General features: G+C 41.6%; 4 protein-coding genes across 4 annotated transcripts; 1 reads left to right on the top strand and 3 right to left on the bottom strand.

The window, feature by feature from the left end:
• Positions 1 to 62: 62 nt before the first annotated feature.
• lrrc74a (leucine rich repeat containing 74A) lies at positions 63 to 5,122 on the bottom strand. The gene is made up of 13 exons (XM_033643630.2): positions 4,939 to 5,122; positions 4,481 to 4,656; positions 4,298 to 4,405; positions 4,124 to 4,217; positions 3,881 to 3,930; positions 3,679 to 3,760; positions 3,055 to 3,140; positions 2,791 to 2,985; positions 2,611 to 2,706; positions 2,318 to 2,461; positions 2,059 to 2,163; positions 967 to 1,052; positions 63 to 698 (listed from the first exon to the last, which is right to left on the bottom strand). Exons 1-13 carry the CDS (start codon positions 5,045 to 5,047, stop codon positions 107 to 109), a joined length of 1,923 nt encoding a protein of 640 aa, XP_033499521.2. The 5' UTR covers positions 5,048 to 5,122; the 3' UTR covers positions 63 to 106.
• Positions 5,123 to 6,498: 1,376 nt separating this feature from the next.
• On the top strand, positions 6,499 to 13,094 carry angel1 (angel homolog 1 (Drosophila)). Its single transcript, XM_033641884.2, has 10 exons — positions 6,499 to 6,608; positions 8,572 to 9,477; positions 9,630 to 9,847; positions 9,951 to 10,020; positions 10,107 to 10,549; positions 11,057 to 11,201; positions 11,289 to 11,399; positions 11,508 to 11,541; positions 12,306 to 12,469; positions 12,563 to 13,094. Exons 1-10 carry the CDS (start codon positions 6,542 to 6,544, stop codon positions 12,721 to 12,723), a joined length of 2,319 nt encoding a protein of 772 aa, XP_033497775.1. The 5' UTR covers positions 6,499 to 6,541; the 3' UTR covers positions 12,724 to 13,094.
• A 3,082-nt stretch (positions 13,095 to 16,176) lies between these two features.
• Positions 16,177 to 21,741, bottom strand: vash1 (vasohibin 1). Its single transcript, XM_033642089.2, has 7 exons — positions 21,395 to 21,741; positions 20,946 to 21,034; positions 19,160 to 19,216; positions 18,759 to 18,833; positions 18,264 to 18,645; positions 17,682 to 17,791; positions 16,177 to 17,494 (listed from the first exon to the last, which is right to left on the bottom strand). The coding sequence occupies exons 1-7, from the start codon at positions 21,614 to 21,616 to the stop codon at positions 17,422 to 17,424; spliced, it is 1,008 nt and encodes a 335-aa protein (XP_033497980.1). The 5' UTR covers positions 21,617 to 21,741; the 3' UTR covers positions 16,177 to 17,421.
• A 2,397-nt stretch (positions 21,742 to 24,138) lies between these two features.
• On the bottom strand, positions 24,139 to 26,452 carry fcf1 (FCF1 rRNA-processing protein). Its single transcript, XM_033642843.2, has 8 exons — positions 26,345 to 26,452; positions 25,727 to 25,791; positions 25,476 to 25,547; positions 25,237 to 25,385; positions 25,047 to 25,119; positions 24,853 to 24,940; positions 24,509 to 24,603; positions 24,139 to 24,390 (listed from the first exon to the last, which is right to left on the bottom strand). The coding sequence occupies exons 1-8, from the start codon at positions 26,345 to 26,347 to the stop codon at positions 24,342 to 24,344; spliced, it is 594 nt and encodes a 197-aa protein (XP_033498734.1). The 5' UTR covers positions 26,348 to 26,452; the 3' UTR covers positions 24,139 to 24,341.
• Positions 26,453 to 26,468: the final 16 nt, after the last annotated feature.

The following is a 26,468-nucleotide window of genomic DNA, read 5'->3' as shown; positions in this document are numbered from 1 at the left end:
AGATGAATAAATCTTTATTTGATAGTTGTAGCTGTAACAAAGGAGCCAACAATGTCGGGGAATCAGAATTGTAATGTTTGATAGAACAATACAGTCACATGATGGTTCAATTTTTTGAGTCTTTATTCAAACGTTTCATGGTTTTCTTTTTCTTCACTTTCTTGGTTTTGGCTTTAACCACCGGCTGCTTGGCATTAAGAGCAGGCCTGGACCTGGTCAGGTGGTTAGCAGTGGGGCTAAGCTTGCTGTTGCTCATCTCTGGATCGGAGCGTACGCCCTGAGCAGAGATGGACTTGCCTGGAGAAGAGCGAGGGGAGTCATCCAGCAGGTTTGGCTGGGAATACGAGCGCATAGCTGGGGAGCTGGTGGGACGGTAAGGCGTGGTGCCGCCTAACATGGGCAGGTGGACATGCTCATTGCTCATATTGGTGACGGAATAGCGACTGCTGTTGGACATGATGATGTGGTGCCAAGAACTTAGAGGGGTGGCAGAGAAGTGCTGAGGACCACTTGAATCTTCTTTGGCACCTCCTGGAGATATGACCATGGAGCTGCGTGGTGTTACCGCCTCAACAGCACTCTGGAAGGTCTTGAGGATACGATCACTCTTCTGCTTCTCTTTCTTCTGACGGGACTCAACCTTCCTCAGCTGGCGGCGATGATCCCTCATCATCTGTTTCCTTGTATCTGCCAGTCCCCTGCACAGTCACATCAAATAATACACTTGCATCACTCTTTTACGACCTCATTCAAGGTGGAGATCTGGATGAATTCCCAGCTCACAACCAGAAAACACTGTGTTGAACTGCACCATCATTCAAACAATGATGAAACTGTACAAACTGACATTAACGTCACTACTCATAGTTTAGCAACAATAAACTTTAACATATCACAGGACTACTGTGTGAAACAATTTAGGAGGCCCACCTGTGAGTGGGATCAAACATCAGGAGACATGCTCACCTGTAGTCCACCATTCCTGTCCTGTCACGATCAAGTCTCTGAATCAGCTCCTCAATCTGGTATCGATCCAAAGGAATACTTGATTGCTGTCATGGTTTCATAGAACAGAAGGAAAAGTCAGAGTCAGAAACATGGTTGCTTTTTTCTGCATCATTTTGTCACATGGATTGCCTGTACTGTATTTCATTAAGTTGATCTGTTCTGTACACATGACATTTATTGCATCTGTCCATCCTGGGAGAGGGATCCCTTCTCAGTTGTTCCTCATGCAACCTTTGTTGGGGGGAGTTTTTCCTTATCCTCTGTAAGGATCCAAGGACAGAGGGTGTCCTATGTTGTAAAGCCCTTTGAGGCAAATTGTGATTTGTGATATTGGTCTATATAAATAAAAATGAACTGACAGACCAAATTTGGCTGGCGATAGGGTACCCGCCGACCATTTTCTACCATTTAAACTGATTGATACTGGGATTTTTTTGTACTTTGTTAATGAGGTATCAGAGCTCATAAAAAAATCATAAAAATAGAGTTTTTTTTAATGAAAAAAGTGCCAGAGAAGGAATCCTGGACCCCCGGACAGAAGTCAGGGCTAAGCTCAGAATGTCCTAAAATCCTAGAAATGTCCCTGCATACACCTGACCTGTGTTTGGCTGCTGCAACTGGCTGTAAAATATCTGATTTATTTGTCATATAGGCCTAGTGTCAATCCTGTTGCCTAATTTAGTTAATAAGTGAATTTTATAGTCAGTTCATTTAAATTGAAGAGTTTCAAAGACAGATGAGTTATGGGTCTTTTATCTGATAAATAATTTAAAGGTAATTTAATTAATGGTTATTACCTGGCCCCTGGCCTCCTGTCATTTTACAAAAGTGGCCCCTGAGCAAAGCAATTTCAGTATCCCTGCCTCACAGTATTGATTCAGTGTGAGCTGTCACTGTGTGCTGGTCACTGATCGGCATCAGATTTGTGAAGAGGACTGGAAGAGAGCTCATCACACATGATTTCAGAGGAATATTTCATGGTATCCTGTCCTGCAAATGTCACTAACTCTGCTCAGCTCAGTTTATCAATTTTTTTTTTTTTCTGGACACCTGCACAGCCTTCCTGAAGTCAGCAACAGGGACTCGCATGGTGCCATCTTTGTCGATGTTCCGAAAGAAATCCCACAGGCGTAGCTTGCGCTGATCCAAATAATCCTTCAAAAACATTGGAGAAGACATTTTGTTATTTATGAAACACATGCAAAACCAAACTGAGTTGTCATCATTTGACAGCTTTACTAAAATAATATGAGAGTAGGCTATAGTATTTATTATTTATACTTATTCTCATTATGTGACCAGAACAGACCTGGATGACTTTCATTGGATCAACACGTTTTGGTGGCTTTTTAGCAATGAAGCCACCGACTCCTCCGTACTGTACATCCAGACCGGGATGCTCCTGACATGTCACCTCCAACAAATGCACAAAGGTCTCATTTACCAGCACGTTCTGCTCAGTAAAAAAGCAAAACAGGATGGTATACACAGGATGCAGGGTGTTCATTGTGCTCGGGTAATAATGAAAGGTTTAATTTGTTTAAATGTGATCAAATAAAGTGACAAAACAGAAAGACAGACAGTGGTGAGACAGTTACTCACACATATGTTGATCTCCTCCAAGGCAGTTCTAGGTGTGTTCTTCACCACATGAACTAGGGCCAGTGCTCCCTCTACTGTTAAAGAGTTGTAGGCCAGCTACAAGGATGTAAGAACAAATCATCCCCTTACAGTGTATCTGAATAATGATGATGCATGTTAAACACTGTCTCACCCACCCACCAGTAGGACTCGGAGTGTGTCATTAAACTCGAGGCCCCTGCACAGCATGCCGACACCCTCGTTGGTGAGGCGGTTGTTGTTCAGGTTGAGGTGCACCAGTGTGTTGTTGAATTTTAGGGCCTCTCCCATCGCCAGGGCGCCCTCATTCCCAAAACCGTTCCATGATAAGTCGAGGTGTTTTAACATCATATTCACCTAAATATGGAGAGTGCAGTCAGATGTATATCAAATCAGTGATCAAACTGATTTCTTACACAGCCATACCTTGAGTCCAGCACAGAAAGCCACAGCCCCTTTCATTCTGAGATGGTTCCAGCTGAGATCGAGCACCTCAAGACCCTCGTTGTTTGCTGCAGAAATAGAAAGTAAAATCTGAGAGAAGTCTTTTGTGGTAATTTCTCTTGTTTGGCATGACATTAATAAATGGATGGATTACTGAGCGGGCCTACAGGGTAAAGACCAAGGGGCCCTTCACATGCAAAATGTCACTCCAATTAACACATATGGACCAGGAGGAAACTTAAAATGACCACAAAAAGACACAAAAAGAAGAGATGCAAAGGAACTACAAAAATGGGCAAAACAACCACCAGGAGACACAAAATGACTACAAAGACACAGAAAATTACCTCATTAAGACATAAAATTACCTTACTGAGACAATAACAAAAAGACAGAAATCAACCACAAGGAGACACAAAACCACAAAGAGATGCAAAACCACCACAAAGTCTGTATGTCTTGCTCCTGTAAATAAAAGGAGAGGTGGTGGGGCCTTTTGCATATATGTGCCCAGGGGCCGATTGTCTCATAACCCGCCCATGTAAAGTAAAGCAATGCATTCGGTCACATCAACAAAGACATTAATATTGGTGAATTTTACCGTACCCAACAGCTGTCCCAAATGTTCTCCTCCTTTTCCCCTAAACTCATTGTGGCTCAGGTCGAGTTCCTTTATTCTGGAATTGATCTACATGAAAATATGAGCATCATAATGTGCTAAGGAAATGCCTTACCTACAACCTTAAGTGTCATCTGTCACAAAAGCCTTAAAAGTCAGTGTTTGGATAACTGATAAATAATCACTTACTGTCAAGGCATCTGCAAAATATTTAGCGTCATCATCAGTAAATCCATTTCCTGTTGGGACAAAATAGGCCTATTTAGTGTTTAAATATACAAAATAAGTATACTAATGAATATAAATAATGATCTAAACTGATCAAATTTACTGGTCTTGTAGGATATTGTTCACTCTTTATCTTTCCATTAGCGTGGTCTCAGTACGTCACCCTTCAGTTCAGTTGAAAGCTGTTAATTAACCTGAAATTACCTGAAAGTTTCATAGATTTTATTGAAATGTTGTCCAGCAACACTTTAGCCACATGCTCAGCTCCTGCAGACTGCAGACAGTTGTTGGACAAATCCTGAAAGCAGAACACTCCAATGTAAAAGTCAAGTTAAAAGCACTTGTGACCTCTAGTGGTAGCTTTGCAGTCCAACATACCAGGTGCTGCAGGGTGAAGTTCGCCCTCAGCATCTCCACAAGGTATTTGGCTCCCTCAGCTTGTATGTGATTGTCTGCCAGTTCCAGAGTGTCAATATGCATGTCAGCCTAAACACAAGGAGCTTATAAGAAATTTTCTAATTTAAAAAAAGCCGTACTCTGTAACATTTGTTTTAAACTTACCACTAAAGCAATAGCAAGTGCCTTGCACCCCAAAGGTCCCAGCCCGTGGTGGCTGAGGGTCATGGTTGTAGAGTCAAGGTTTCGTATAAAGTAGGAGACTGGCACCACACCCACTACTCTGCAGGCCTGGAGGTACACCTCAGATATAGACGTCTCCTTGTTGCCCTCCTCTGTTTCTACAAATGAATAAGCCCACATTATATGAGTGCCACAGAGGAAACATCTCTGCAATGTTAACTCTGTGCACTGTATGGGCCCTTGTCTATACATACAGCAGTGAATGCATGTCACTGCAGCACTTTGTCAAAACAAGCCATTTATTTGCCTTGTCTTTGGAGTGCTTTTTACCACAAGGTTATGAATTAACAGTACAAATTTACAGTTACACAGCAAGAGAAACAAAAAGGCTTCCAAAACAATTTATCCAAAAACTCCAAGAATGAATTTTCTGTACTTACCATCTGACTCCAAGTCTGTGTCAAACTCATCCTCCATGCCGTGGGGTTGAGTCGGGGATGGAAAGTCATCATCTTTTAAGCAGAGAGACTCAAAAGACAATGTCGACATTGCTGTATGCCGCCAGAGCCTATGCTTGGTTTGAAACAGTTTCCCAGAAACAAAGGGAATAGCTTCAGTTTTTAGGTTATTTGTTCATTTATTCCTGTGTGTTCTGATGGGCTAGCAACCACTGTGAAATGAAATAGGCCTGTGCTGTTTAGCAGGTAATTCTACCCCTCGGGTAACATTTCATGTGTGGTGACATCAACAATTTATGCCTCAGTGTGGTTATAATGCTCTGTTTTGTAGTAACCATGCAAGGGACTGTTCGTTGATGGGGGAAAGGTGGTGCAAAAGGGGGAGACAGGTCAAATAATTTTTGAAACACTGGGGAGAGACTTGTGTTTTTTAATTTGGCTTAGCAGGGGCATACAAATTTAAATTGGTGTATTTTGTTTATGGTGCATTGGTCAGGACTGTTGCCCCACAGCAAGAAAGAGGGTTCCTGGTTTCAACCCCAGGGTGGGGGGGTTAGAACCCAGGGTGGGGGAGCCCTTCTGTACGGAGTTTGCATGTTCTCCCTGGGTCAGCGTGGGTTTTCTCCGGGTGCTCCAGCTTCCTCCCACAGTCCAAAGACATGCAGGTTAATTTGTGACTCTAAATTGACCGTAGGTGTGAATGTGTGTGTGTTGTCTGTCTCTTGTTAGCCCTGTGATAGTCTGGTGACCTGTCCAGGGTGTACCCTGCCTCTTGCTCAATGTCAGCTGGGATAGGCTCCAGCGCCCCATGACCCCTAACAGGAAAAGCGGTTGCAGAAAATGAATGAATGTATATTGTAATTTTTTTTTTACAGACGATTTTTAAAGAAAACATGCCTGTGTTCCTTAAATATTGTCAAAATCACACATTTTTTGTAGAGTTATCATAGCCATAAATTGTAAACACAGAAAGTATCGCTGGATTTTTAAATTCTGATGGTCCTTGGGCACATCGTGTGTGACAAACACTCAAAAAAATGAAAAAAAACAACAATAAGCTTAACAAAGTAATATTTCATGAAAATGACTTTATTCTACATCTCACTAAAAAAAAAACTTTTAAGCCAGGATTTCGTCTTCAAATTGTAACTTTCAAACACCAGAGATTAAGTTTTTAAAATCTAATAACTGATGTATGGTGGAGGGAAGGCTGTGTATTTCCCTCTGTCACTCCCAGAGGCTGAAGGAAAAATATCTGTAGCTTAGGGGAAGGTAAAAAAAAAAAACAAAAAAAAAAAACACCACCAACAACAAAACCACCCCCTCCGCTCATATGTAAAGAACTGTCCCTGAAGGCAGCAATGACACAGATGGCATTTTATAGAATGTTGTACATTTTAATATTATCTGCTTTTATAGAATGCTGTATATGTATTTTCCTGATGTTAAGACAATTTTAAAAAGAAAGGAAACAAGACAAACACATCCACGAGTAAACCACACCTCTGACATTTACTTGCGGCCCCTAACCTTTTGCACTACCAACGACTCCACACTGCGCATGCGCTGATCCCAGCACAGAAACATGATTGGCAGCCTGTTATATTATGCGCTCTACCCACTGTCACGGTTCCTTTCCTGTCGACCCTCAGGTAAATCTGTCTTCACGGTTTTAAAGTGTCTGTGTGTCTGTGTGTAAAGATTCACTGTCTCTGTGTATATCAGTCGAGTAGCTGTCGGAAGCTAACGGTTGGTAAATGTAGGTCGTTGCTGACGGAGCACTTTGTCTCGACATTTGTTGGCGCGAGCGTCAAGATGGTGTTTTTAACTAAAACTCGGTGTGGCGCTTTTTGTGGTTCCCCAGTGTGAGCTAACTAACGCTAACTTATGGCACATTTTGTACTTGCTATGCAGCTAACTTTAACTTTAGCTCGTGGAAGCGTGTGTTAGCTTGCACCTGTTTGTTTTTTTTTTTTTTTTTTTTTTTAGCTTGCACTTTCGAGACGACCCCAATGACGTCACAGCGTCGCCACGTGTGTCTGTTTTGCTGTGCAGTTTATGTTCAGGGAGACAGATTTATCAACACTAAAACAGTTTTCTGTAGTTTTGACACTAACCCATCTGGTATGCACGTTATTTAGGAGTGTCAACCACACTGCCTTTGACAGTGTCACTTCCTGATCCAACGCAATCTCCATTAAAGTTTGTTTTTCCTGTAATAGAAGCATGAACAAGAGCTTTGTTTCAGGACAACATGGTCTCTGTTCCTGCAGCAACATTTATTGGAGTAATTTTATTAGTGATATTAACTGGAAGAAAGTTCCCCAATAAGGTAAAATAAGTGTCATTTAAATTTATCCTTCTTTAAAAAGGTTTAAGAGTGATGCTTTTTGTTAGTTGCATCCTGAAAACTTGCTCCTGCTTATTTTGGTCTCCTAATTTTATATATGTGCTTTGGAAAGACTTAACTAGTTAACAAAATCTTCTCAGATTTTAATTTTCACTGTAGAAATATGATTGGGTGCTATGATTACTGTTGCAAAGATATTAATGCCCTTTTCCTTATTAATCTATTTTTACTTCTTGCCAAATCTCACATTCGCAAATGAAACCTTACAAACAAAACAAATACGTTCTTCGTATTTATGAAGGAAATGGCACAATAATTGTCAGTGATTTCTTTCTGACAAAACTAAAAGGCTATCAAAATGATAAATATATGCACTATCTTTAAAATCTCTAAATGAACCTTATGTCACAAGTCACTCGGGTCTATTTTTTTTTACTTTACTTTGTTTTGCTTTTGTGTGCTTTTTCTGTTTGGTACTGTTTTTATGCTTCAGATACATGTGTGTGATTCTGTTCACATTGTGGGTCTGCTCACATTATATGTTAAGAGTTAAAAAAAATAAAAATAAAAAAAAGACAGATTTATATGTCACATTTAACAGTGTCTGTCATTATTTGGGCAAAAATTTAAGGAATACCCCCAAAATGACCATTTGTGAATCAATTGGTGATGCTGTGTTATCATGAATTCATTAAAAAAAAAAAAAACTTTCTGGCATGCCTCCACGGAGTACAGCAAACATTAATTTATGGATTGGGGATCAACAAAAAAACAACAGCAAAACTATATCAAAACATCCATTTAACATACTCTCAAACAACACGTGCAGTATAATGCAAGTCTCATTTATCCAGTCGTAATGCTCAGTGCTTCCCAAAAACATGCATGTTCACTAAAAAAAATGTAGTATTGGAGTCTGGCTTTGGAGAATGTAGCTAAGTTTCACTTTCAGTTCAGTTTTAAATAGTAAGGTTTTAGCAAAAATGCATGTGTTTGTGAAGTTCTGAGCAAACAACTGGATAAATGAGTCTTGGATTATACTGCATGAGTTGTGTATATATTTTTGCTGTTATGTAACTTGGACCCCAATCAGTAAATTAATCATACTCGCTGTTTTATGTGGAGGCATGCAAGAGCAAGTTTTCTTCAGTAATTCAAGATGACACAACAAGTATTTTTTTTTAATGATACAAGCTTAAGAGCACAGCGTGTTTCATCTTGGTATGAATGTATAAGTGTTTTCTAACGCTGATCTTGTCTTACAGAGGCCTTGAAGAAGGGTCTCCCTCCTGCAGAAGTTAATGGCAAGGCAGTGTGGGATGGTAGTGCTGTCACAACCAGAAGCTTCATCCAGTCTCAGAATACCATGCTGGACCAGTGGCTCAGCCCAGGCAGTGGGACGAAGGGAGAAACGAAAGAAAGGATGAAAGAACCAAGCCAAGAAAAGGAAGACAATACAAGCCCTGATACAGACAAAGAACAGCTGATGGCTGTCCTGTGTGAAGAAGCAAACAGTGAGGCAGCTTCAAAGATGAGTGAGGTGCAGTCTGCAGTGAAGGAGAAAGAAGCAGAGATAATAAATGGACGGCAACAAGACAAAGTGGAAGCTCCCGAGCAAGACAACGGGGAAATAACTGCTCACCAAGATGTGTTGCATGTGAATGAAAACACAGAAGATGGAGGTATTTCTCCTGCCGAGGACATTAGTCCAGAGGCAGCTCTTGGGGCACAGTTAGAGTGCCTACAAACGGAGGACAACAATCAAGAAACCACCTGCCCAGTGCAGGAAATATTAAAGATACCAAGCCTGGAAGAGCCAGCAACTCTGGCTGAGCCAAGCATACAAGAAACTCCCCATACAGCACAAGAACAAACACAGATCCAAAGCTTTGAGGAGTCAGTGACTCCGGCTCAAGAAACTGAGTGCTGGGATGAATATGTGGCTCCAGCTGCTGATGAACTGCAAAGTGGGGAGAGCAGTTCTGAGCTGGTGTTTTCCTCCCTTCTTTCCAACACTCAATCCCACCTTAATCTCAGCGGGCAGCATGACACACAGACTGGCTGGCACTTTCCTGCAGGACCTGGCCTGGCAGAAGAGATGCAGTGCCCACTGTGGCAATTTCCATCCGTGAGCTATTACCCTGCAGTAGAACCGATGGTGCCATTTGAAGGTGAGAATGTGACACCTCCCTTTGCTGGAGCAGTTTAATTTTTGGCTCTCCCATTTGTATATTTCCACTGCGGTCAACTTTGTCTAAACTCACCAGTAGTTTAATATCCAGCTGTTACTTTGCACAGACTCGTATGTTTGTTTTCCACCCAGTAATGTGGAGGGTGTGGGAGGAGATGGATGAGAGTGCCACTGCAGCAGAGCCGTTCACAAAGGCCTCGATGGACTTCACTGTTATGTCCTACAACATCCTTGCTCAGGACCTACTAGAGGTGAACTGGGAGCTGTACACACACTGCCCCCCAGAGGTGCTGGACTGGAGCTACCGCTGCAGCCTGCTACTACAGGAAATACAGAAATGGGAACCAGATGTAAGTCAAGTGCCATCTGATTTAAAATAGACTAGAAACTAGACACATTTTAAATGCAGTCTTGAGGTGTCCACTAATGAGTCGTGCGTGTCCATGTGTGTAGATTCTGTGTCTCCAAGAAGTTCAGGAGAACCACTACCACGAACAGCTGTATCCAGTCCTGTCTCAGATGGGTAAGTCATCTGAGAAAATAAATATGGATGATGTTATGACAAAGACATGACATACTGTATGTTGTCTCCTCATGTTGGCGCTCCAGGCTACACCTGTGTGTACAAGCAGCGTACAGGGACCAAGACAGACGGCTGCGCCACGTGCTACCGTAGCAGTCGCTTCTCTGAGCTGTCAGTCACCATGCTGGAGTTCTTCAGGCCTGAGACACAGCTGCTGGACCGCCACAATGTGGGCCTTGTCTTGTTGCTCCAGCCAGTGGTCATCCAGGGTTTGGAGATCAAGGCGAAGGGCCCACCCCTCTGCGTGGCCAACACTCACCTGCTCTTCAACCCAAGGAGGGGGGATGTGAAGCTGGCTCAGCTAGCTATAATGCTTGCAGAGATGGACAGCGTGGTTAAGACCTGTAAGGCCAAAGGTGAACACTGTAACCTTATTATGTGTGGGGACTTTAACTCTGTCCCCCACATGCCTCTGTACCAGCTGATCACCACCGGCGAGCTCGAATTCCAGGGTCTACCAGCATGGATGGTGAGGCTAAAACACTGCAAAGAATAACTGAGTGTAAATGCCTGCAAAGTATCTAGCTTCTCCAGGTTTCAACGTTAATGTGTACTCAAATTGTGCAGTGCAGAGTTTGAGTTTCACCCACATCCTTTAACGCCCTGCAACTAAACTCCTGTTTCCAGGATAATTAAAATCCTCATTTGTGCTTCAGCTCATAAACTTTATCTCTATTTGCCACCATTTCCTCACAAGAGCATGTGCGGCTCTCAACAGGGGTGAGAAGCAAGCGAGATGGCTCACTCCTGAGCTACTTTCATCAGCAGCTTTGGAAAAAAACAATGTATTATTTCTTTGTTACCAAGTGAGCTGCTTGTTCTTGCTTCCCCTGGGCAGTCCTTACTGTTGAGCCCTCTCCCACATGACTGCCTGTGGACTTGTTTCCAACAGTTCTATCAGGCTCTTGAGGTTTTCTGCCATGATGCTTGCAGGAATTACCTCTGTAATTATGTATTTATTCACCCTGTCCAACAGATATCCGGTCAAGAGGACCTGTCACACAAAGTCTACAGTCACAGACTGTTTGCTCCCCTGTGGCCCAGCAATCTGGGAATCTCTGACAGCTGCCAGTACACTTCTTCTGTCAAGGAGATACCAAAGACCGAGAGTGAGAGATCAGGTCAGTGTTTGAAGTTATAGCGTGCTATTTTTTCCATGTTTCTTTTCTTCACTCACATCACTTCCTATCCTATATATTCTTGTGTAGGTAAAGGTCAGTACAGCCACGAGTTCATGCTGCAGCTGCGCTTCTGTCCAGCTGCATGTGTCCGTCCTCTGGACTTAGAGCAGATCCCAGGCGTGACTGACAACACACCAGGTAGAATACAGAAACCACAACATCACTTACAGTTGTTCCACCATTTTCATAACCTGACTTTCTTACCGTCATAGTGTGATTATCTGGGTCTCCTCTCTTTATGTACAGATGCTTCAAGGGGAACTCAGCCTTATGATAAAAGGTCAGTTTACCTGGTGTTTGACCCTGTTTCAGTTGGTTTTAAAGTGTGTTGTAGTGATCCACACACAAGTGGACAGCCGGGACACATCGCCTCACACCTGTGTCTATAATGCATTCCCAGCTTGTGTTGAGATGTCATGCTTCACTTACACTAGAAGGTCAAAGAGCGCAGCAAATGGTTACAGTGTCCACCCTCTTTCCAGTCATGTTAATGTCGGTACAGTTGGGTATATCGCTGTAAGCAGAATCCAACACGTCTCCTTCTATAGGGCAAAACAGTAGACGATCACGTGACACTGCGGCAACTCATCATTGTAGTTGTTGTAGAGCATTGATGGACCCTCAACAAAACAACAACCACGTCCTACACTGATGACAAATTTTCCTGTTATGTCCTTGTCAGGTATTCATCAGGATACATTAGTGTTTGTACCACACAAGTTATGTGTTAAAATGCACCCCCAGACCACCTATGCAAATGGTTTGAGTGATCAGATCAAAAGACTTCTTGGCGGCATATACACTTGCATTTTGTGCTGTCCACTTATGATCGGATTGTCCAAGATGCTGTTTAAAACCAAATGTAAACAGGGTCTTTGTCATATTGCCTTCATCCCTGTTTAATCATTCAGCCATTTTGCATGTCACCTTTCACATAAAGTCAATGTGTGTTGTGTATAACAACAGGAAACTGTATAAAAGGGGAGTAAAGGCTCAGTTAAGTGGAACTGAGATGTGATTTTAGTCATACGCTTTGAGTCACAGGTTCAGACCCACCATCAGCCATCGTTTAGACCTGGAGTCGGTCTACAAACACATTCTTCCAGGCTTTGGCAAACCAGAAGTGACAACCCTGCAGTTTGAAGCGGGAGCTACTGTCGACTACATCTTCTACACCCCAAGACGCAGCTTACCTTGCAATCAAAACGGTACGAGTCAACATGACACAAAGGCCAGTGTTGCAGCTCTGAATGAATTTGCTACTGTAGATAACTTATTTGTTGTTGTCTTTATTTCCTCAGCTGGTGGTGACGTTGCGAGTAGGGGTCTGAAGCTGATTGGTTCTCTGTCCCTCCTATCAGAGGATGTCATAATGTCAATGAGTGGCCTGCCCAATCACATATTCCCCTCTGACCATCTCAGTCTTCTGGCTAAATTCCAGCTGGACCTGAATGCTGCATGATGGAAAAGACTGGATGACTCACAGTGATGTCACAGGATGAGCATATTTCCGTTCAGATGGTTCAGGTCTCGCTCTGTACACGTTTTCTTCGTCAGTATGAACACCATTACTTGTGGTTCCCTGGCATCAAAGGATTATAGGTTTGTAACTGAAGATAAGTTAATGTTTTTGTTTGAAAGAGCCGGGAAATATAATATAACAAAGGCAACGATTGCTGCAGTTCTTCTTGGTGTGATAACGCACCAATCTGTTCATCTGTGCTTTTTAATTTATTTTAAACCAAATTTCCAAATGACAATTAGATCTCTCTGATTTATGAATCAGTTCTATTTTTTCAGATGGTAAAATACTGAATAAATATTTTCCATTAATTTGCGTCTCCTTCGTGATTTTTACTCTTTTATCCATTACAGAAAGCACAAAGTCTGCCGCCTCCAGGCATGTGCAGCTCTTTCCTAGATGTATAATGTAGCACCATCAGCATTAAATCCTCCAGTTGGGTGTCTGGCTCTTTGTGCATCCTGCCTGGTGTGGTGCTGAGATTGTGACCTGAATGTTGGCTTTGCCCCTCCCATCCCACTACGCTGAGGCACTCAGTTTGTCAGGGCAAAGATGTCTCTGTGTGTGCATGTGTGTGTCTGGCTGATGCATGAATGAATAATTCATTCAGATAGTTGAGTGTTCATGCATGATGGGGCTCAGTAAGAGAGCTTTGTGTTATGTGTGGGCTATAAAATGTCTGCAGAGGTGATTACCATCAGCGGGATGTCTTGCACTCACATTCTAGTCAGTGCACTTTGTGAATATATTTACCATAACGCAGTCATCCCTGAGTTAAAAAGTTAAATGTTTTGATGAATCAGATTATGTGTTTCTCCCCCAGCAGTATCAGATGCATGTAAGTAAACGAAGTAGGTCAGTAGGATTTTTTCTTAAATAGGTCATTATGCCTTCTGCTTCTGTGTTTTACAAACACTGGTGGACATGGTGTTTGACATCTGGAATCTAGATCTGGAATCTACTGGGAGGGAGGAGAGGGATTTGTTTATCTTCATCACAACTTCTGTGTCCTCATAATTCACCAAGGCAACTGCCTCAACATTAACAAACTTGTTTTAAAGAGAAAACACTTGCAGAAATCTCACCACTCTCATATGTGCAGGGCTCTCAAAGTCATGGAAAACCTGGGCAGGTCATATTCTACAGTCTTGTTTTACAGGCCTGGAAAAATCATGGAATTCGTAAAATCCATAACTTGTGAAAGTCTTGGGCCTTTGTTGTGTGTAATGAAATTCATTGTTAGAATAATCTGTGGATAACCTTTAACATAACATAATATAACTGTAGCTGTTCACTTAACATAGCTCTGATATGCGTTGATGTGTGACATTTTGTTTACCATCCTGTACGTTTATTTTCTCTCGCATCCCGTCTCTCCCTCCATGTATGCCAGATTGTTGGAATTACGTTTGAATAGAGGTAAAGTCTGATATTTTTGAATAATACAGGGCAAGGGAACAAGAGTAATAATGTGACGGTGTGATTTAATGTGTTGCCCCAACAATTCTTTTAAATTGTGCTGCATTTTTGAGATTGAGCAGTTGACATAGGCAGCCAGGGTGTTCCCAGGTGGTCTCCCATCCAAGTACTGACCCGGCCTACCCGGCCTACCTGCTTAGCTTCCAAGATCGGGCATATTCAGGGTGGTATGGCCATAAGTGATTGAAGACCATGCATACACACTATTTATAGATGGTAAAACTCCACCAGGGGTGGATGGCAAATGGTAATCTGTCATTTTCCTGCACATAACAAGTGCCATGACAAGACCAAAAGGCGAAAATCAACTGATCTGTCTGTCATCTGTGCTATGTGTTTCCACAGCGTGATGAAGCGCATCCCTCTGTGCAGCCAGCTGGGCCTCCATGTTTTGTCCAAAAAGTATTAAAGGACATAAGAACTAAACATGTTCCAAACACACAAACAAATATTGTAATGGTGGATTTCTACTTAAAATGCATTCATAAGTCATTAGCATTTTTTTTTTTTTGATTTGGATACTTTATGTGTTCCATTTTTTCTGTCCATGCCAATGGGCAAAGAATCTCAACACGTCTCTTCTCAGACCTATCAATGGCAGCGTGAGTGTGTTTACGTATTAAGGGTATGTATTCATGATCATCGTAATGCCCTTTTGTGGCATATGCTTGATGTTTTTTTCATGTTTCTTTCATGTCAAGCACATTAGGTTCCTTTGTAGTGAAATGTGCCCTATAAATAAAGCTGCCTTGCCTATTCTTTGCCCGGTGACATTTAGATCCCCTGTCCCCTCCAATGAGCAGACATCTTTGAAAAAATACTGCGTAAAAGCTAAAATAACATCTCATGTTTACTTTAAAAATTGTTTAAGTACAAATTATGTACTTCAACAATATGATTAATAGATTAAAATGTGCCTTGCGCTTCCTCCTTGCCCCACAGTCGATCATGCTTGTTGAAAAAGGTGATGTTCTATTGCAGTCCACTTGGGATGATATGGAACACTGTGATTGGCGTATGGACATCCTATCTAGTAAGTCTGCATTTGGGTGGAGTCAGACAACAGTAATCATAGATCTAGATATCCTAGAAAAGTTATGTCCAGTGGAATGGATGCAGGATCTAAACGGGTTTTTAAGTTTTGTCCATGAAAATGTGAGAATCCTGTATGTGGTTTTACAGTAGTACTTTGTAACATGACAGTATTTTACCTGCCTTTTAGAGCTACATTATTGGCCTATGCATAGAAGTGGTTCCTTGCTGACTGGGTTTTACTGAATGCAGCTGCCATTAAGACATATTAGCTGATTACTGTGCTGGACTTACATCCACCCACTTGGGGATCCATTAAACGGAACATGACCACACATGGTGCCAGCACACTACAGCTATTATTTATATGACTGCAGCAAACGCTGGCTGCACCTAAACAATATGACGAACGGATTGCTAATGGCAAACAGTCTCAGTCTTTTGTTTGCAGAGTTTTACCTCCCAGATATTCTGAGATGTAGAAGGTGAACAAACCATCCCACTTGGCTTTACTGAGTGTTTTTTAATCTACTGTTTTGCTGCACACAGAGGCTTATGCTTCCATTTTATGGATTTATTGGCATTAAGTTTCCTCTGTGTAAACCTGACAGGAAGTGTTAAGAGATCTCCCGAGTCTGCCCTCATCGTTATTTGCCTTGTTGCCAGAAGCTGCCCTTCAGCTGAGGACACCCTGTGCTCAGTTTGAACTATTGGACAGAAAACTGGCGCCATTCCCTGCCTGACACCCAGCCCGCCTGACAACTAATAGCAGCGTGCTTACTGATTAATCGCTGAATTTTTCGACCAGGCCTGCTTAAATCAGGACAAGGTAATAAAATACACAATTATGAGTTATCACAAAGTCGAATCCGAAAACAAAACTGTGTTGCCACTTTGACCTTTTATTGTGATCCTGTAAATCAACAGTCTTGGTACAAAAACAATCGTGTTACAGAGCACTGAAACAAAAATGGACAACACCCACTGTACACATTAAAATGCTGGCTGTGGCAACATGTTCAAAACAGTGTGTGGTAAATATTGGCTGACTGGTGATCACCAACACTGACGGAAGTATAAAATGACAGAATTTCTGATAAAAAATAAAATACAAAATGCAGATAAAAGTGCTGTAAACAAACCTCTTTACACCTTATCTTAAGCGGGAGTCATGACCACTTAAGGCAAGTTCAACATTGGATAAAGTTGCTACAAACAAAAGTTAGGAACGATGTACACATAAAGCAGTTATACAGTACATTTAAACCGACTTGTCGTTACTTTGCATCCACATTAAATGCGGATGCGTTGCTGTGAGCCACCTTGATAATTGTCTTGCTTTAGATTCAGCAGCCAGAATAACGTCCGTCCATATTCAGTCTCAATAGCATGCTAAACATGCTAGCATCAGGATATTAAATGTCAAAAAACTGCCTCACACATCTGACTTCACTCACTTTCAGTGTTTTGGAAGAGCAGAGATTACGCTGCTGTGTGTTGAGTTAGACAATGAGAATAATGGAGTGGATATAAAAAGTCTTCTCTTTGAGTTTTCATACAAGGCACAAGGGTAGTGGTCTGCAAACTAGTTACTACACAAGCAAGTTGCTGCCCAGCAGAGCTTAAGTGGATTTAAAATCACATTACATGTATTTGCACACTTACAGTACGACGATACAGATTGCAGACAAGCCTTAAGAGCTTTTGTTGAACATAATAAAACCACAGAAACCTATGATATGTCCAGTAGCACATCTACACTGAGTGGAAGTCTCACCCAGCGTCAGGGGAAAGTCATATTTCTTGTGTTGAGTTCGCAAAACTCCGCAGTTATTTAAAAATGTTTACAAAGTACTACACTTCTGTCCCCGTTTTATCATTTGGGAACGCTGCCAGCACCAATTACTATGCACAGTAACTGCTCCAGAAAAAGCCTCTGACAACATAGATGGAGGGAAGCTGAATGAGGCGTTTGTTTGTAAAGGAAAAGTTGCTGGTGACCTATTCAACATTGCATCCCCGTGAATAGGCCAAAGTGTACAAAGAATAGCCTTGCAGTAAATCAGCGGTCGCGTGAAACAAGTGCGTGGTACCTTGTGACTTTACAAGCGAGCTAAAAATTCTCCTTCAGACTCTGATCTGGTAACCGCTCATGTCTGCAGCAGCCTTTTGATCCAAAACCTTCTTCTCTCCGGAGGGACTGCAACAAAACACAAACATAAAAGAGCTTTATTCACATGACAGGGAAACTGTGACTAACTCATAAACTACTTCTCCTTTGCTGTAAATCACAAGACACCTGTAGTCTAAATATTTTGACTAAAACATTTCACGCTAATGACTAACGTGGCTGTATTTTTTAGGGAAGAACACATGATTAATCATACCGTCTCTCGACACGGCTGATCCTGCGTATGGGGCTGCTCGGCCCTCTGAGGGGTGAACCCATGCTGTTTCTCCTGTCTTTGGTGGGAGAGGGTGGTGCAGGCTTTCCTATCTGCAAACACACACAGGAACATCCTCCTAAGAATCACCAGACACAGGTGAGTCAGCTGTGCTTCCTCGCTGTACAAGGCGAGGTCCAGTATCAGTGGCTTAAATCTGTATTTTTAACGCGCTTGTGCAGAGCACTCGCTGTAAAAGATCAGCTATTGATGGATTGAGCCAGCCATGCATGAAGCACAGCGGGCAGAGTCAAGCCATCACATTAGTTTTATTATACACACAGCTCAGCATCAAGGCGGCCTTCATTATGTTAGCATGAGAGGTGATGAGAGAGCATCATTTGAGAGAAATCACTCTTCAAACAGCGGGTCATCTCGGTGTCACTGTGCATGAAGATGCAGCACGTCAAAAGAAATCTAATAAGCAGTTAAGCAGGGCAGCTGCTCTGCTCGGGACAAATTACATTTATCATCATTGTGTTTAATGCTGCAACAGTTCCATCAGCTTGTACCACTGTGTCGTACCTTCAGCCTCATGTCTCGAGTGTGCCTCTCCAGCTCCTTCCGCAGCTCCTCCTTGGTCAGCTTGTCCACGTCTATTATCGAATGTTTCCACTCTATCTGCTCAACGCTGTGAGGGTCGTGGGACACGTACTGGCCGATCCTGACCTTGCGCAGGGTGTGCCAGTAGCCCCTGTAGGCTCCGTCGTATTCTTGCACCAAGTCCATCAGTGTCCGGAACTCCAGGGGCTTGAACATGAGGTCCTCCCTTCGGCTGATGCCCAGCGCTCCGAAGCGCCCCCCACTGTGAACTCCCAGCACGATGTGGTGGAAGTGGTTCCCTGAGAAGTGAGACTGAAAGCTGAGCGGGAAGCGCTCCACACCTGGCATGCTGTTGGTGAGGTAACTGCAGGACGGTGGGTCAAGGGAATGGACGTTTGCAATGAAACATACACAACATTTGTAAGACATCACTGCATATATAATGTTATACAATATGATCTACTCATATAAAGATACATCCCCAAGATCACCGCCTCCAGGCATTTGATTGGCAGGGCCTCCCGAGTCATCTCTTTAGCAATGTCCATCAACCTGTGCACAACAATGAAACAAGACACTTTTAATGGTCATCTTTGATATAACACACAGCTGTGTGCACTATAAATGACATGCACACACTGCTCTTTGACAAAAACATTTTCCATGGGCCGGGGAAATAAAATTTGCACGACTAAATCTAATAAAGCGAGGTCAGGAAAATTGTGTTCCAGACCTCCTGCTGCTGCCTGACGTTAGTTTGTACTCACAAAACCCTGAGGAGACACAGCTGATCCACACACATCGAGCATGAGCAACACAAAAATCAGCTGCTGCTACAAACCTCTATGTCTTGGATGAAAGGCAAAATTTTCGCTTACGCAGTAAGAGGCCGGGTCTTCTTGATTTCGAAAAACTGTGTTCCCGTGTGATTGTACCTGTAGGACACAGTTAAGGTCACACCAGCACAGAGCAAACTGCTTTGGGAGAACACTCTGCTGCATGCAGTGAGGGAGAGGAGACGAGCATTTGTAGCACTTTGTGATATTCATAGGTTGTTGGTTAATTATGGATGAATTTTGTCTTGGAATGGAATCAAGCTTAGCAAAGAGCAGAGTATCTACGGTGGCCTACTTCTAAGGTTTGGCCCTAATTTGTAAAAGTGTGACAAAACAGTGGGTCAGTGGGATTAATGAAAGGTAGATTGTACACTGTGTTCACCCACTTAAAGGGGAACTACGCACATTTTCAAAATTCATACATTTTATTTCTATGGTTTAAGAGGGACCAAAAATATTAGTAAACATAAACAACTCTCTTCCAAACTCAAAAACTAGAGCGCTAAATCTCAAGTTTGTGATGTCATACGGTGTAAAGTCTGGAGCTGCTCCATAGACAATGAATTAGGAAAGATATTATAGATGCAGGTATAGGGGTGATACCCACCTCTTTTTCTGCCTGTTTATAGTAAACATAACCATCAGCCAAAAAGCCACTGGAATATATAGGAGAGCTTACCCACAGTCTCCTTGGTAACCCACCCATCTACCCAGTAGTACACCCACTTCCCCAACTACAACTACACCAATGGTTCTGAGTATATGGGTACATTTTGTTTCAACATTTTCACGGCACCAAAAAATATTCAACAATTTCTACAATCAGGCTTCCACCTCACCATCTGCATCGCCAGTTTCCCGGCTCCAAAATGTTCGTAAGCATGGGTCAAAGTTTCTCCCGTCAAGTCTGTTTTAATGCATCACAACTGTTGCGTTGGAGGTGGCGTGCTCGTCTTCCAGGCCTCAGTTTGTGCGTATGCAATGTTTAGAAATGAGACTCCACCTCCAGACTTTATACTCTATGACAGGAGTGGGCAAGCTGTGGGCTCAGGGGCCACACGCAGGCCTTCTCCAGTGGCTCCCTGTGGCTTTGACAAAATTATATGGAAATGAATAGCAGTTATTTTTTAACATTTTAATTATTTTGATTTATCATTGCTGTAGCCCTAAAACAATTCTTGCATTTTCCAATTGTATAAAGGAGTAGCTGATACACAAAATGTTTTAACATCTCGACAACTATGTGCGTCACACATCTACAGCCTGGCGCCTTCTCCAAATTGCCAAATGTCAGTAGCAATGGCAATGTGTCTCCTTAGTGAGAATACCTATTGATTCCAAATCCCAAAAAAGAAATCATATTTAAAAAGTTTAAGTACCAAATAATCATAAATAATCTAGCTACTTTGCGGTAAAACATATTAAAAAATGCTCATTTACACCTATTAGAAATGCTTATAGGCTAATTTAGATTAAAATGGGCTGTGCTGCCGTCACTTTGAGGTACAAATATGTATTGCAGCTCCAAAACTAGCTCTTCTGATGGTAAAGGTTGCTGACTCCTGCTCTATGACATCTCAAGTTTGAGAGTAACTTCTCTGGTTCCTGGCTCTGAGAGAGAGCAGCTCATGTTCACAGATATTGATTCAACTTTCCTGAGTCACAGAAATAACATACTGGAATACTTAATGTGGGTGATGTTCCTCTTTACGTAGGATCAAAATATATCTGTCTGACTATAAATGGCATGTTGGCAAAAGCATTTAAATACACTCATTAGTTATTGCCGTACTAACCAGTTAGTCGTACAAACTTAGTCAAAGGATACTGCAATTCCCTGATGTATTTCTGTATGGCTTCCAGGCGCTGTGGGATAGTGGTGGTAGGTTGGTATGTAGGCACACTCGGTATTGGAATCTGTGGGACAGAGCATCCAAACAACTGCATTACAAGTGTACAATCCCAATATTCATGGCGGCTGGAGAATGTGTGTGACCTCTTTGTGCTCTTCTCTATTCAGCCAACTGGCAAGAGCATCTTATTTCCTCTTTAACCACCAGTCAAAAAGTATGGTCATTTATTTTTCAAGCTGATTTCGTGGCACATCTGTAAGTCATGTGTGACTGCATAGTAACACTGTAACTCAACATTTTCCCACAACACATGGGTGCTAATTGTTCCTCCACCATGTGTAAGTGTCTCCAGCATAGTGTGACGTGCACCTGTTACTCCTGCCATGTGTAACCAGCTGCAGCTTTACATTATCAGATGCTTTACCTTGGGCAGGTCAGTGACACCCCGGATCTCCTTCCCCAAAGCTTCACCGTTGGGGTGTATTCGAGCCACATGGCGCCACATCCTCTCCCAAGTCTCCTCATCCACCGGAAGGCCTCCTCTGTTCACATAGAAAGGCACCCCTCCATCCCTCAGCTCTTCCTCCCCTTCGTCCTCCTGCTCCTCATCTCTCTGCTCCAGTGAGCCCACGGTGGCCCTCAGCATCCCTCCTCCTCTTCCTCCACCAGCAGGAAGCCGACTAGAAACGTCCAGAGTGATGCCTTGGACCTTTCACTGTTTAATCTGCTTGCAGGTTTAAATAGGTTTCCACAACAGATGGCCGACTCATGACATCAAGCAGCTTGTGCCACAAATATCTCAAGAAAATGTCAATGCAGTAGAGCCTTAAATCTAAAGGTGATCAGCTGTGGTCAAACTCACCCCTGGAGTTGGAGCATCAGTGATTTCACCAGTGAAGTATGAAAAGAAAATCCTTTTTGGGATAAAGGATGACTTTGCTGTGACAATCCAGCTCTTTGGTCAAACCTAGCAGACTATAGGCCATTCACTTATCACATACACATGTAAATAAATAAATTAAGACACTAAGCCAATGTAGCCTTTACATGTGGAGCCTATTTTAATGTCCATACAGTGAAAGTTCATCAACAAGGCAACAGCAGCCCGCCTATGTGCCGCTATCACAGCACGTTAAGAGGATTGACTCTGCAGACAACAAAGTCTTAGAAATTACTAATTCTCTGCACCGTTAGAGGTCATTCACACCACAGATATCCCGCAGAAATCACTGCTGCTGTACAATCCCATCACCTCGACTCTCCTCAAACGTCCATTTCATCTCCGTTTCACCGAATCACCTCCTTCTAGAGGAGCCGGTTCATTGTTCATGCAGCAGATGCTCCTGGGTTCAGCGACTGCGGGTTGGATTCACGTCCAACGAGCCGCTCAGACACTCCCAGACCTCCGTGTACTGCGCATGCTCCGTACACAGCGGATGATCTCAGGCGTGACAAATGCTGCATTCAGGTGCTCTCCGTAATGCGTTAATCTGAGATCCGTCTGCCACATTTAAGTGCTTTTGGTTATTAACAGTCTCAAAACGCACCATTTTTGAGTTACATTTAAATTTACTAATCTAATAATGTAGTACTTGGCTCTGTGGTGGCAGGGAAAAGAGTAATTTATTTCAGACAAAATGAAAAAATAAAACTGTAATGGAAATAGACATGTTACAATTGATCTTATTTACAGTAGATGCCAGAGAGTGTATTGTTTTTACTATCAGTTTAAAGTCCAGCAGCTTCTAATCATGTCACAGGTTACTTAATTAGTCATTAACTGGCTAAATTATACTGGTGTAATATTTAATCAGGATGTCTACAGGTATAGGACACTTAATTTTAATGCTTAAAATACCTTTTCATGACAATTTTGAAGACAAATCATATATTTTTTATGCAAACATTGCAGGTAACTATGCAGAGGTAGGCCTTATGTAAGAATATGGTTATTAGAGTGAGTTAAGTTAATCTAAATTTTGCTGACAGGTTGAGTCAGGGGTGTCAAACAAACTGCCCTGGTGCCATAACTGTCCAACCCAGCCATCTAGATGAGTTTGCACACCTAATGTTGATGCACTTGTGAAGGCTGAGAGGTTTAAACAGTGATACTGCACGTAAAATACTGCCTCAGAGGCTTTTCCACCCTGACTAGAATACAGCACTCTGAAATGACAATGAATACTTTCTGTACTCCTATTTAAAGATACTGAACATTGTGTAAAATATTGTCAACCAGCAGCTTCAGTAAAAAAGAATCTGTATCAGATTTCTGTCTTAAAACAATATGGAAGGAACCCTGCTGCTGAGGAGGCACTGACAAAACTTCAGACTCTAAGGCAGGGGATGATTTCACCTGGTTTAATGGAAAATTATGAAAAGTCATGTTATAAAAATGAGTAGTAGACTGATTGAATGTGGAAAAACTGAGACATACGGTTGAATTTGCACTTTTTCAGGATATTGTGGGCTATTTATTATTTGTTTTGTAAATGGATGAACGTTTTCAGAATGTACTTCTTTACACTAAAAAAGGAAACATTTGAAAGGGTTGTTATTTATAGATTATTATGCAGTGGTTTCGCTGGTCCAGCTCACTTGAGATCATATTGGGCTGTATGTGGCCCCTGAACTAAAATTAGTTTGACACCCCTGGGTTAAGTTCAAGTATAAAGTAAAAAGACAGTAGGGTCAGTGGTGGGTTTGTGATGTTACAGATTAGGAACATCAGAAATGTGGAAATTTACACAGAAGAGCTTAGAGTAACTCATTTTTACAAAAAGAAATTACAAGATGGATGAATGAAATGTGTGCCAAGACCTCACAAATTCAAATTTAAGATCATTTGATTACTTCTAAGGCCTTATATTTATGAAGTAGAATTAAAGACTTTTTAATGACCTGCAGACACCCTGTTAACCCCTGCTTATGTTTTCCATTGTACATCTCATCTTACCTGCATTGTTAGGAAAAAAGCAATAATCAGATTTCCACTGTACTTAAATTAAAGATCTTAAAACAAGGTCATTAAGAAGAGAGCCACAACTGTGTAAAAATATGAACCTGAAATTGCTCTAAGACATCTTTCCAATAGCAAATCTGCATCTTGCTCAAAAAAGAAAAGCCTCTACGTGTTTGGGCTCTTGGAAAAACTGGAGACTGAAGACATTAGCATTGCAACAACTCATTTATTCTTGTAACAAATTTCTTTAATAAGAACAAAACTTAAAGTAATTTGCAGTTAAATCAACACACCCACCCTCACCAAACCAAACTACAAAATCTCACAATGTTTTTTATATGCATAAAAGGAAAATAATATTAAACAGGAAACTTTGTGTATTTACAGGTCCAGCTCAGTTGTAGATATATTAAAACCTTGGAGCACCATAGTCGTCAGGCATCCGTTCAATATTGTACCTGCATGAAAAAAAAGAAAGACGAATAATCTGATATTAAGCCCAGGATAAAGTTTTACAAAAGCACACACATAAAAAGCTGCCATATATTTAAAGCAAATGTTGGAATGCTCTGTTACCTGTGGTTTGAGATGTACATGATGGGTACTCCGGGGATCTTCCTGATTCTTCTCTTAAGATCTCTGTCCACTGTGGCCACAATGTAACACTTGTGCTGTGGAAATATATTTGTGTTATTGATATCAAACCTTAAGTACCAAAACATGACATACATTTACCCACTAAAATGAATTGACAATTTAAATGTATCAATTACACCCATGCGCCCTCTGCTGTGACAAGCCAAAATTTCTACTGTGGAAAAAGGCCTGTTATCAAACATGCTGTGGTGTTCATCATGAAGTCAACACTGAAATCTTAATACATGTATGTGTAAGTGCAACTGAACATTAAGGCATACTACCTGTGTCACCCTTTGGACCAAACAGTCATCGGCATATGTTCCCTTGTGTGTGCAAGGCAGGCGATCAAACCTTGGGTCCTTGGCTATCCTGCAAAAACAAGACAAGCAAAAAAAAAAGTGATTAGACAAATAACGTAAGAATAAACAGAATGAGTTCAGGTCCTAAGTGCCACATTATATTCAGCAGCTTGTACCTGAGTGCGACTCTGTACTTCATTCCAAGCTTTTCTATCTCAGCCATCACACAGTCTGTGATACACGGGATGCCTGGATTGGACAAAATAGCAGAGGAAAAAAAAAATGCATCATTATATATCCTAATTGAATGTGAAAAAAATTACTATCTCATTGTTATTAACCACTTTGCAACAGAGGTCTACTTACATTTTGCGTACAGACAATCCATCATAGACTGAACGATGTCTAGTTTGGCCTTGATGGAGAAGTTGATGAAATTGGTGTCGACAAGAATGTGGTATGGTGGACCCAGCTGAGTGTTGTACTGGAAGAAGAGGCATGATGGGTACTTTGTCCTGCACAAAAATTTAAAAGAAATCAAGTTAAGGAGCCATCTACCACAGGTACTTCATCAACTTCTTCAAATTTTTGTGTGTCAGACTTACACTTCTCTCTCCTTAAGCGCTGAGGGATCTTTCTTCTTTTTCTCTTTTGCTTTGGCACGGTCTTTCTCTTTTCTACAAAACAAACAAGGCGTTACCTTTATGATCCACGCATAAATATTATTGTTTTCCTTTTCTTTTTCTGGAATTTGTATGAGACTTAGCTGGATTAATGAGATGGACAGAGTTTATGAACAAGATGGCTAAAGCCAGGGTGACTTTGTCTAGAAAACAGAAGACATAAGAAAACTCACAGTCTGTTGTCTTTCAGATTGATCATTCTCTTCATTGCAGCAAACTTCCTTGTTTTCTGCTTCCCCTTGATTTAACAAATTAAAACACACAAATATTGGTTATTGGAATATTACTAGTGGAAGGTTTGAGTCTAGGCTAACAACAAAACCTCTCTTTTCATTAAACAAAATAGCAACTAACGTTAAATCATAAAAACAATCTGAACGTTGTTGTTATTGTTATTTTTGAAGCAGTTCTTAAGACAGGCAGTTGAGTTAGCATGTATAGCTACAGTGATTACAAAACAACCACTGAATTCATTAGCATAACACTGAACACAAGCTACATACATTGCAACTTTTTATGGAGTCATTGCCAACTGAAGTTCAATAATGTTGTGACCAAGATCTTTAGATTGATAGATGTCAATGTATATATCTAACTTACAGCTTTCCTATCAACAGCTGAAGTTGTGAGCTTACTTCATTTTAGATGCTAGGCTAACGTTAGCTAATGTAGCTCAGTCACTTGCCTGTCAAAAAGCTTCAACGCCAAATTATTAATAACAGTTACACACAATAGCATACTTTAACGGATAGCAATAAGAGAGACAGTCGTAACAGTTAAAAATTACATACCATGGTTTAAATTTGAGACCACAGAGCTGAGTAGCTGTGTAAAATTCGCTCCCCTTCCCCTCGTGTATGGACGCGATTGCTGGTGACGTAATCAATAAGCGACACAATTTCTGCGCATTTTCCG

Source organism: Epinephelus lanceolatus, chromosome 15, assembly GCF_041903045.1.
Source record: "Epinephelus lanceolatus isolate andai-2023 chromosome 15, ASM4190304v1, whole genome shotgun sequence".
Classification (NCBI taxonomy): Eukaryota; Metazoa; Chordata; class Actinopteri; order Perciformes; family Serranidae; genus Epinephelus; species Epinephelus lanceolatus.
Note: the sequence above shows the minus strand (reverse complement) of the source record. Positions and strands in the feature narration are given on the sequence as shown.

What these genes read in the sequence shown, in the direction of transcription:
- lrrc74a (XM_033643630.2), bottom strand. Translation starts at nt 5,047, where the DNA reads ATGTCGACATTGTCTTTTGAGTCTCTCTGCTTAAAAGATGATGACTTT. An exon ending in ACTTCACCCTGCAGCACCTG is followed by an intron (nt 4,218 to 4,297) that starts GTATGTTGGACT and finishes TTCTGCTTTCAG; the next exon opens with GATTTGTCCAACAACTGTCT. An exon ending in ACTTCAGGAAGGCTGTGCAG is followed by an intron (nt 1,053 to 2,058) that starts GTGTCCAGAAAA and finishes AAACCATGACAG; the next exon opens with CAATCAAGTATTCCTTTGGA.
- angel1 (XM_033641884.2), top strand. Translation starts at nt 6,542, where the DNA reads ATGATTGGCAGCCTGTTATATTATGCGCTCTACCCACTGTCACGGTTC. An exon ending in ACCGATGGTGCCATTTGAAG is followed by an intron (nt 9,478 to 9,629) that starts GTGAGAATGTGA and finishes TTTTCCACCCAG; the next exon opens with TAATGTGGAGGGTGTGGGAG. An exon ending in TACAGAAATGGGAACCAGAT is followed by an intron (nt 9,848 to 9,950) that starts GTAAGTCAAGTG and finishes CCATGTGTGTAG; the next exon opens with ATTCTGTGTCTCCAAGAAGT.
- vash1 (XM_033642089.2), bottom strand. Translation starts at nt 21,616, where the DNA reads ATGCTGAGGGCCACCGTGGGCTCACTGGAGCAGAGAGATGAGGAGCAG. An exon ending in GTGTCACTGACCTGCCCAAG is followed by an intron (nt 21,035 to 21,394) that starts GTAAAGCATCTG and finishes TCTGTCCCACAG; the next exon opens with ATTCCAATACCGAGTGTGCC. An exon ending in GAGGCGGTGATCTTGGGGAT is followed by an intron (nt 18,646 to 18,758) that starts GTATCTTTATAT and finishes ACCGTCCTGCAG; the next exon opens with TTACCTCACCAACAGCATGC.
- fcf1 (XM_033642843.2), bottom strand. An exon ending in AATCTGAAAGACAACAGACT is followed by an intron (nt 25,548 to 25,726) that starts GTGAGTTTTCTT and finishes TTTGTTTTGTAG; the next exon opens with AAAAGAGAAAGACCGTGCCA. An exon ending in ATGTACATCTCAAACCACAG is followed by an intron (nt 24,391 to 24,508) that starts GTAACAGAGCAT and finishes TTTTTCATGCAG; the next exon opens with GTACAATATTGAACGGATGC.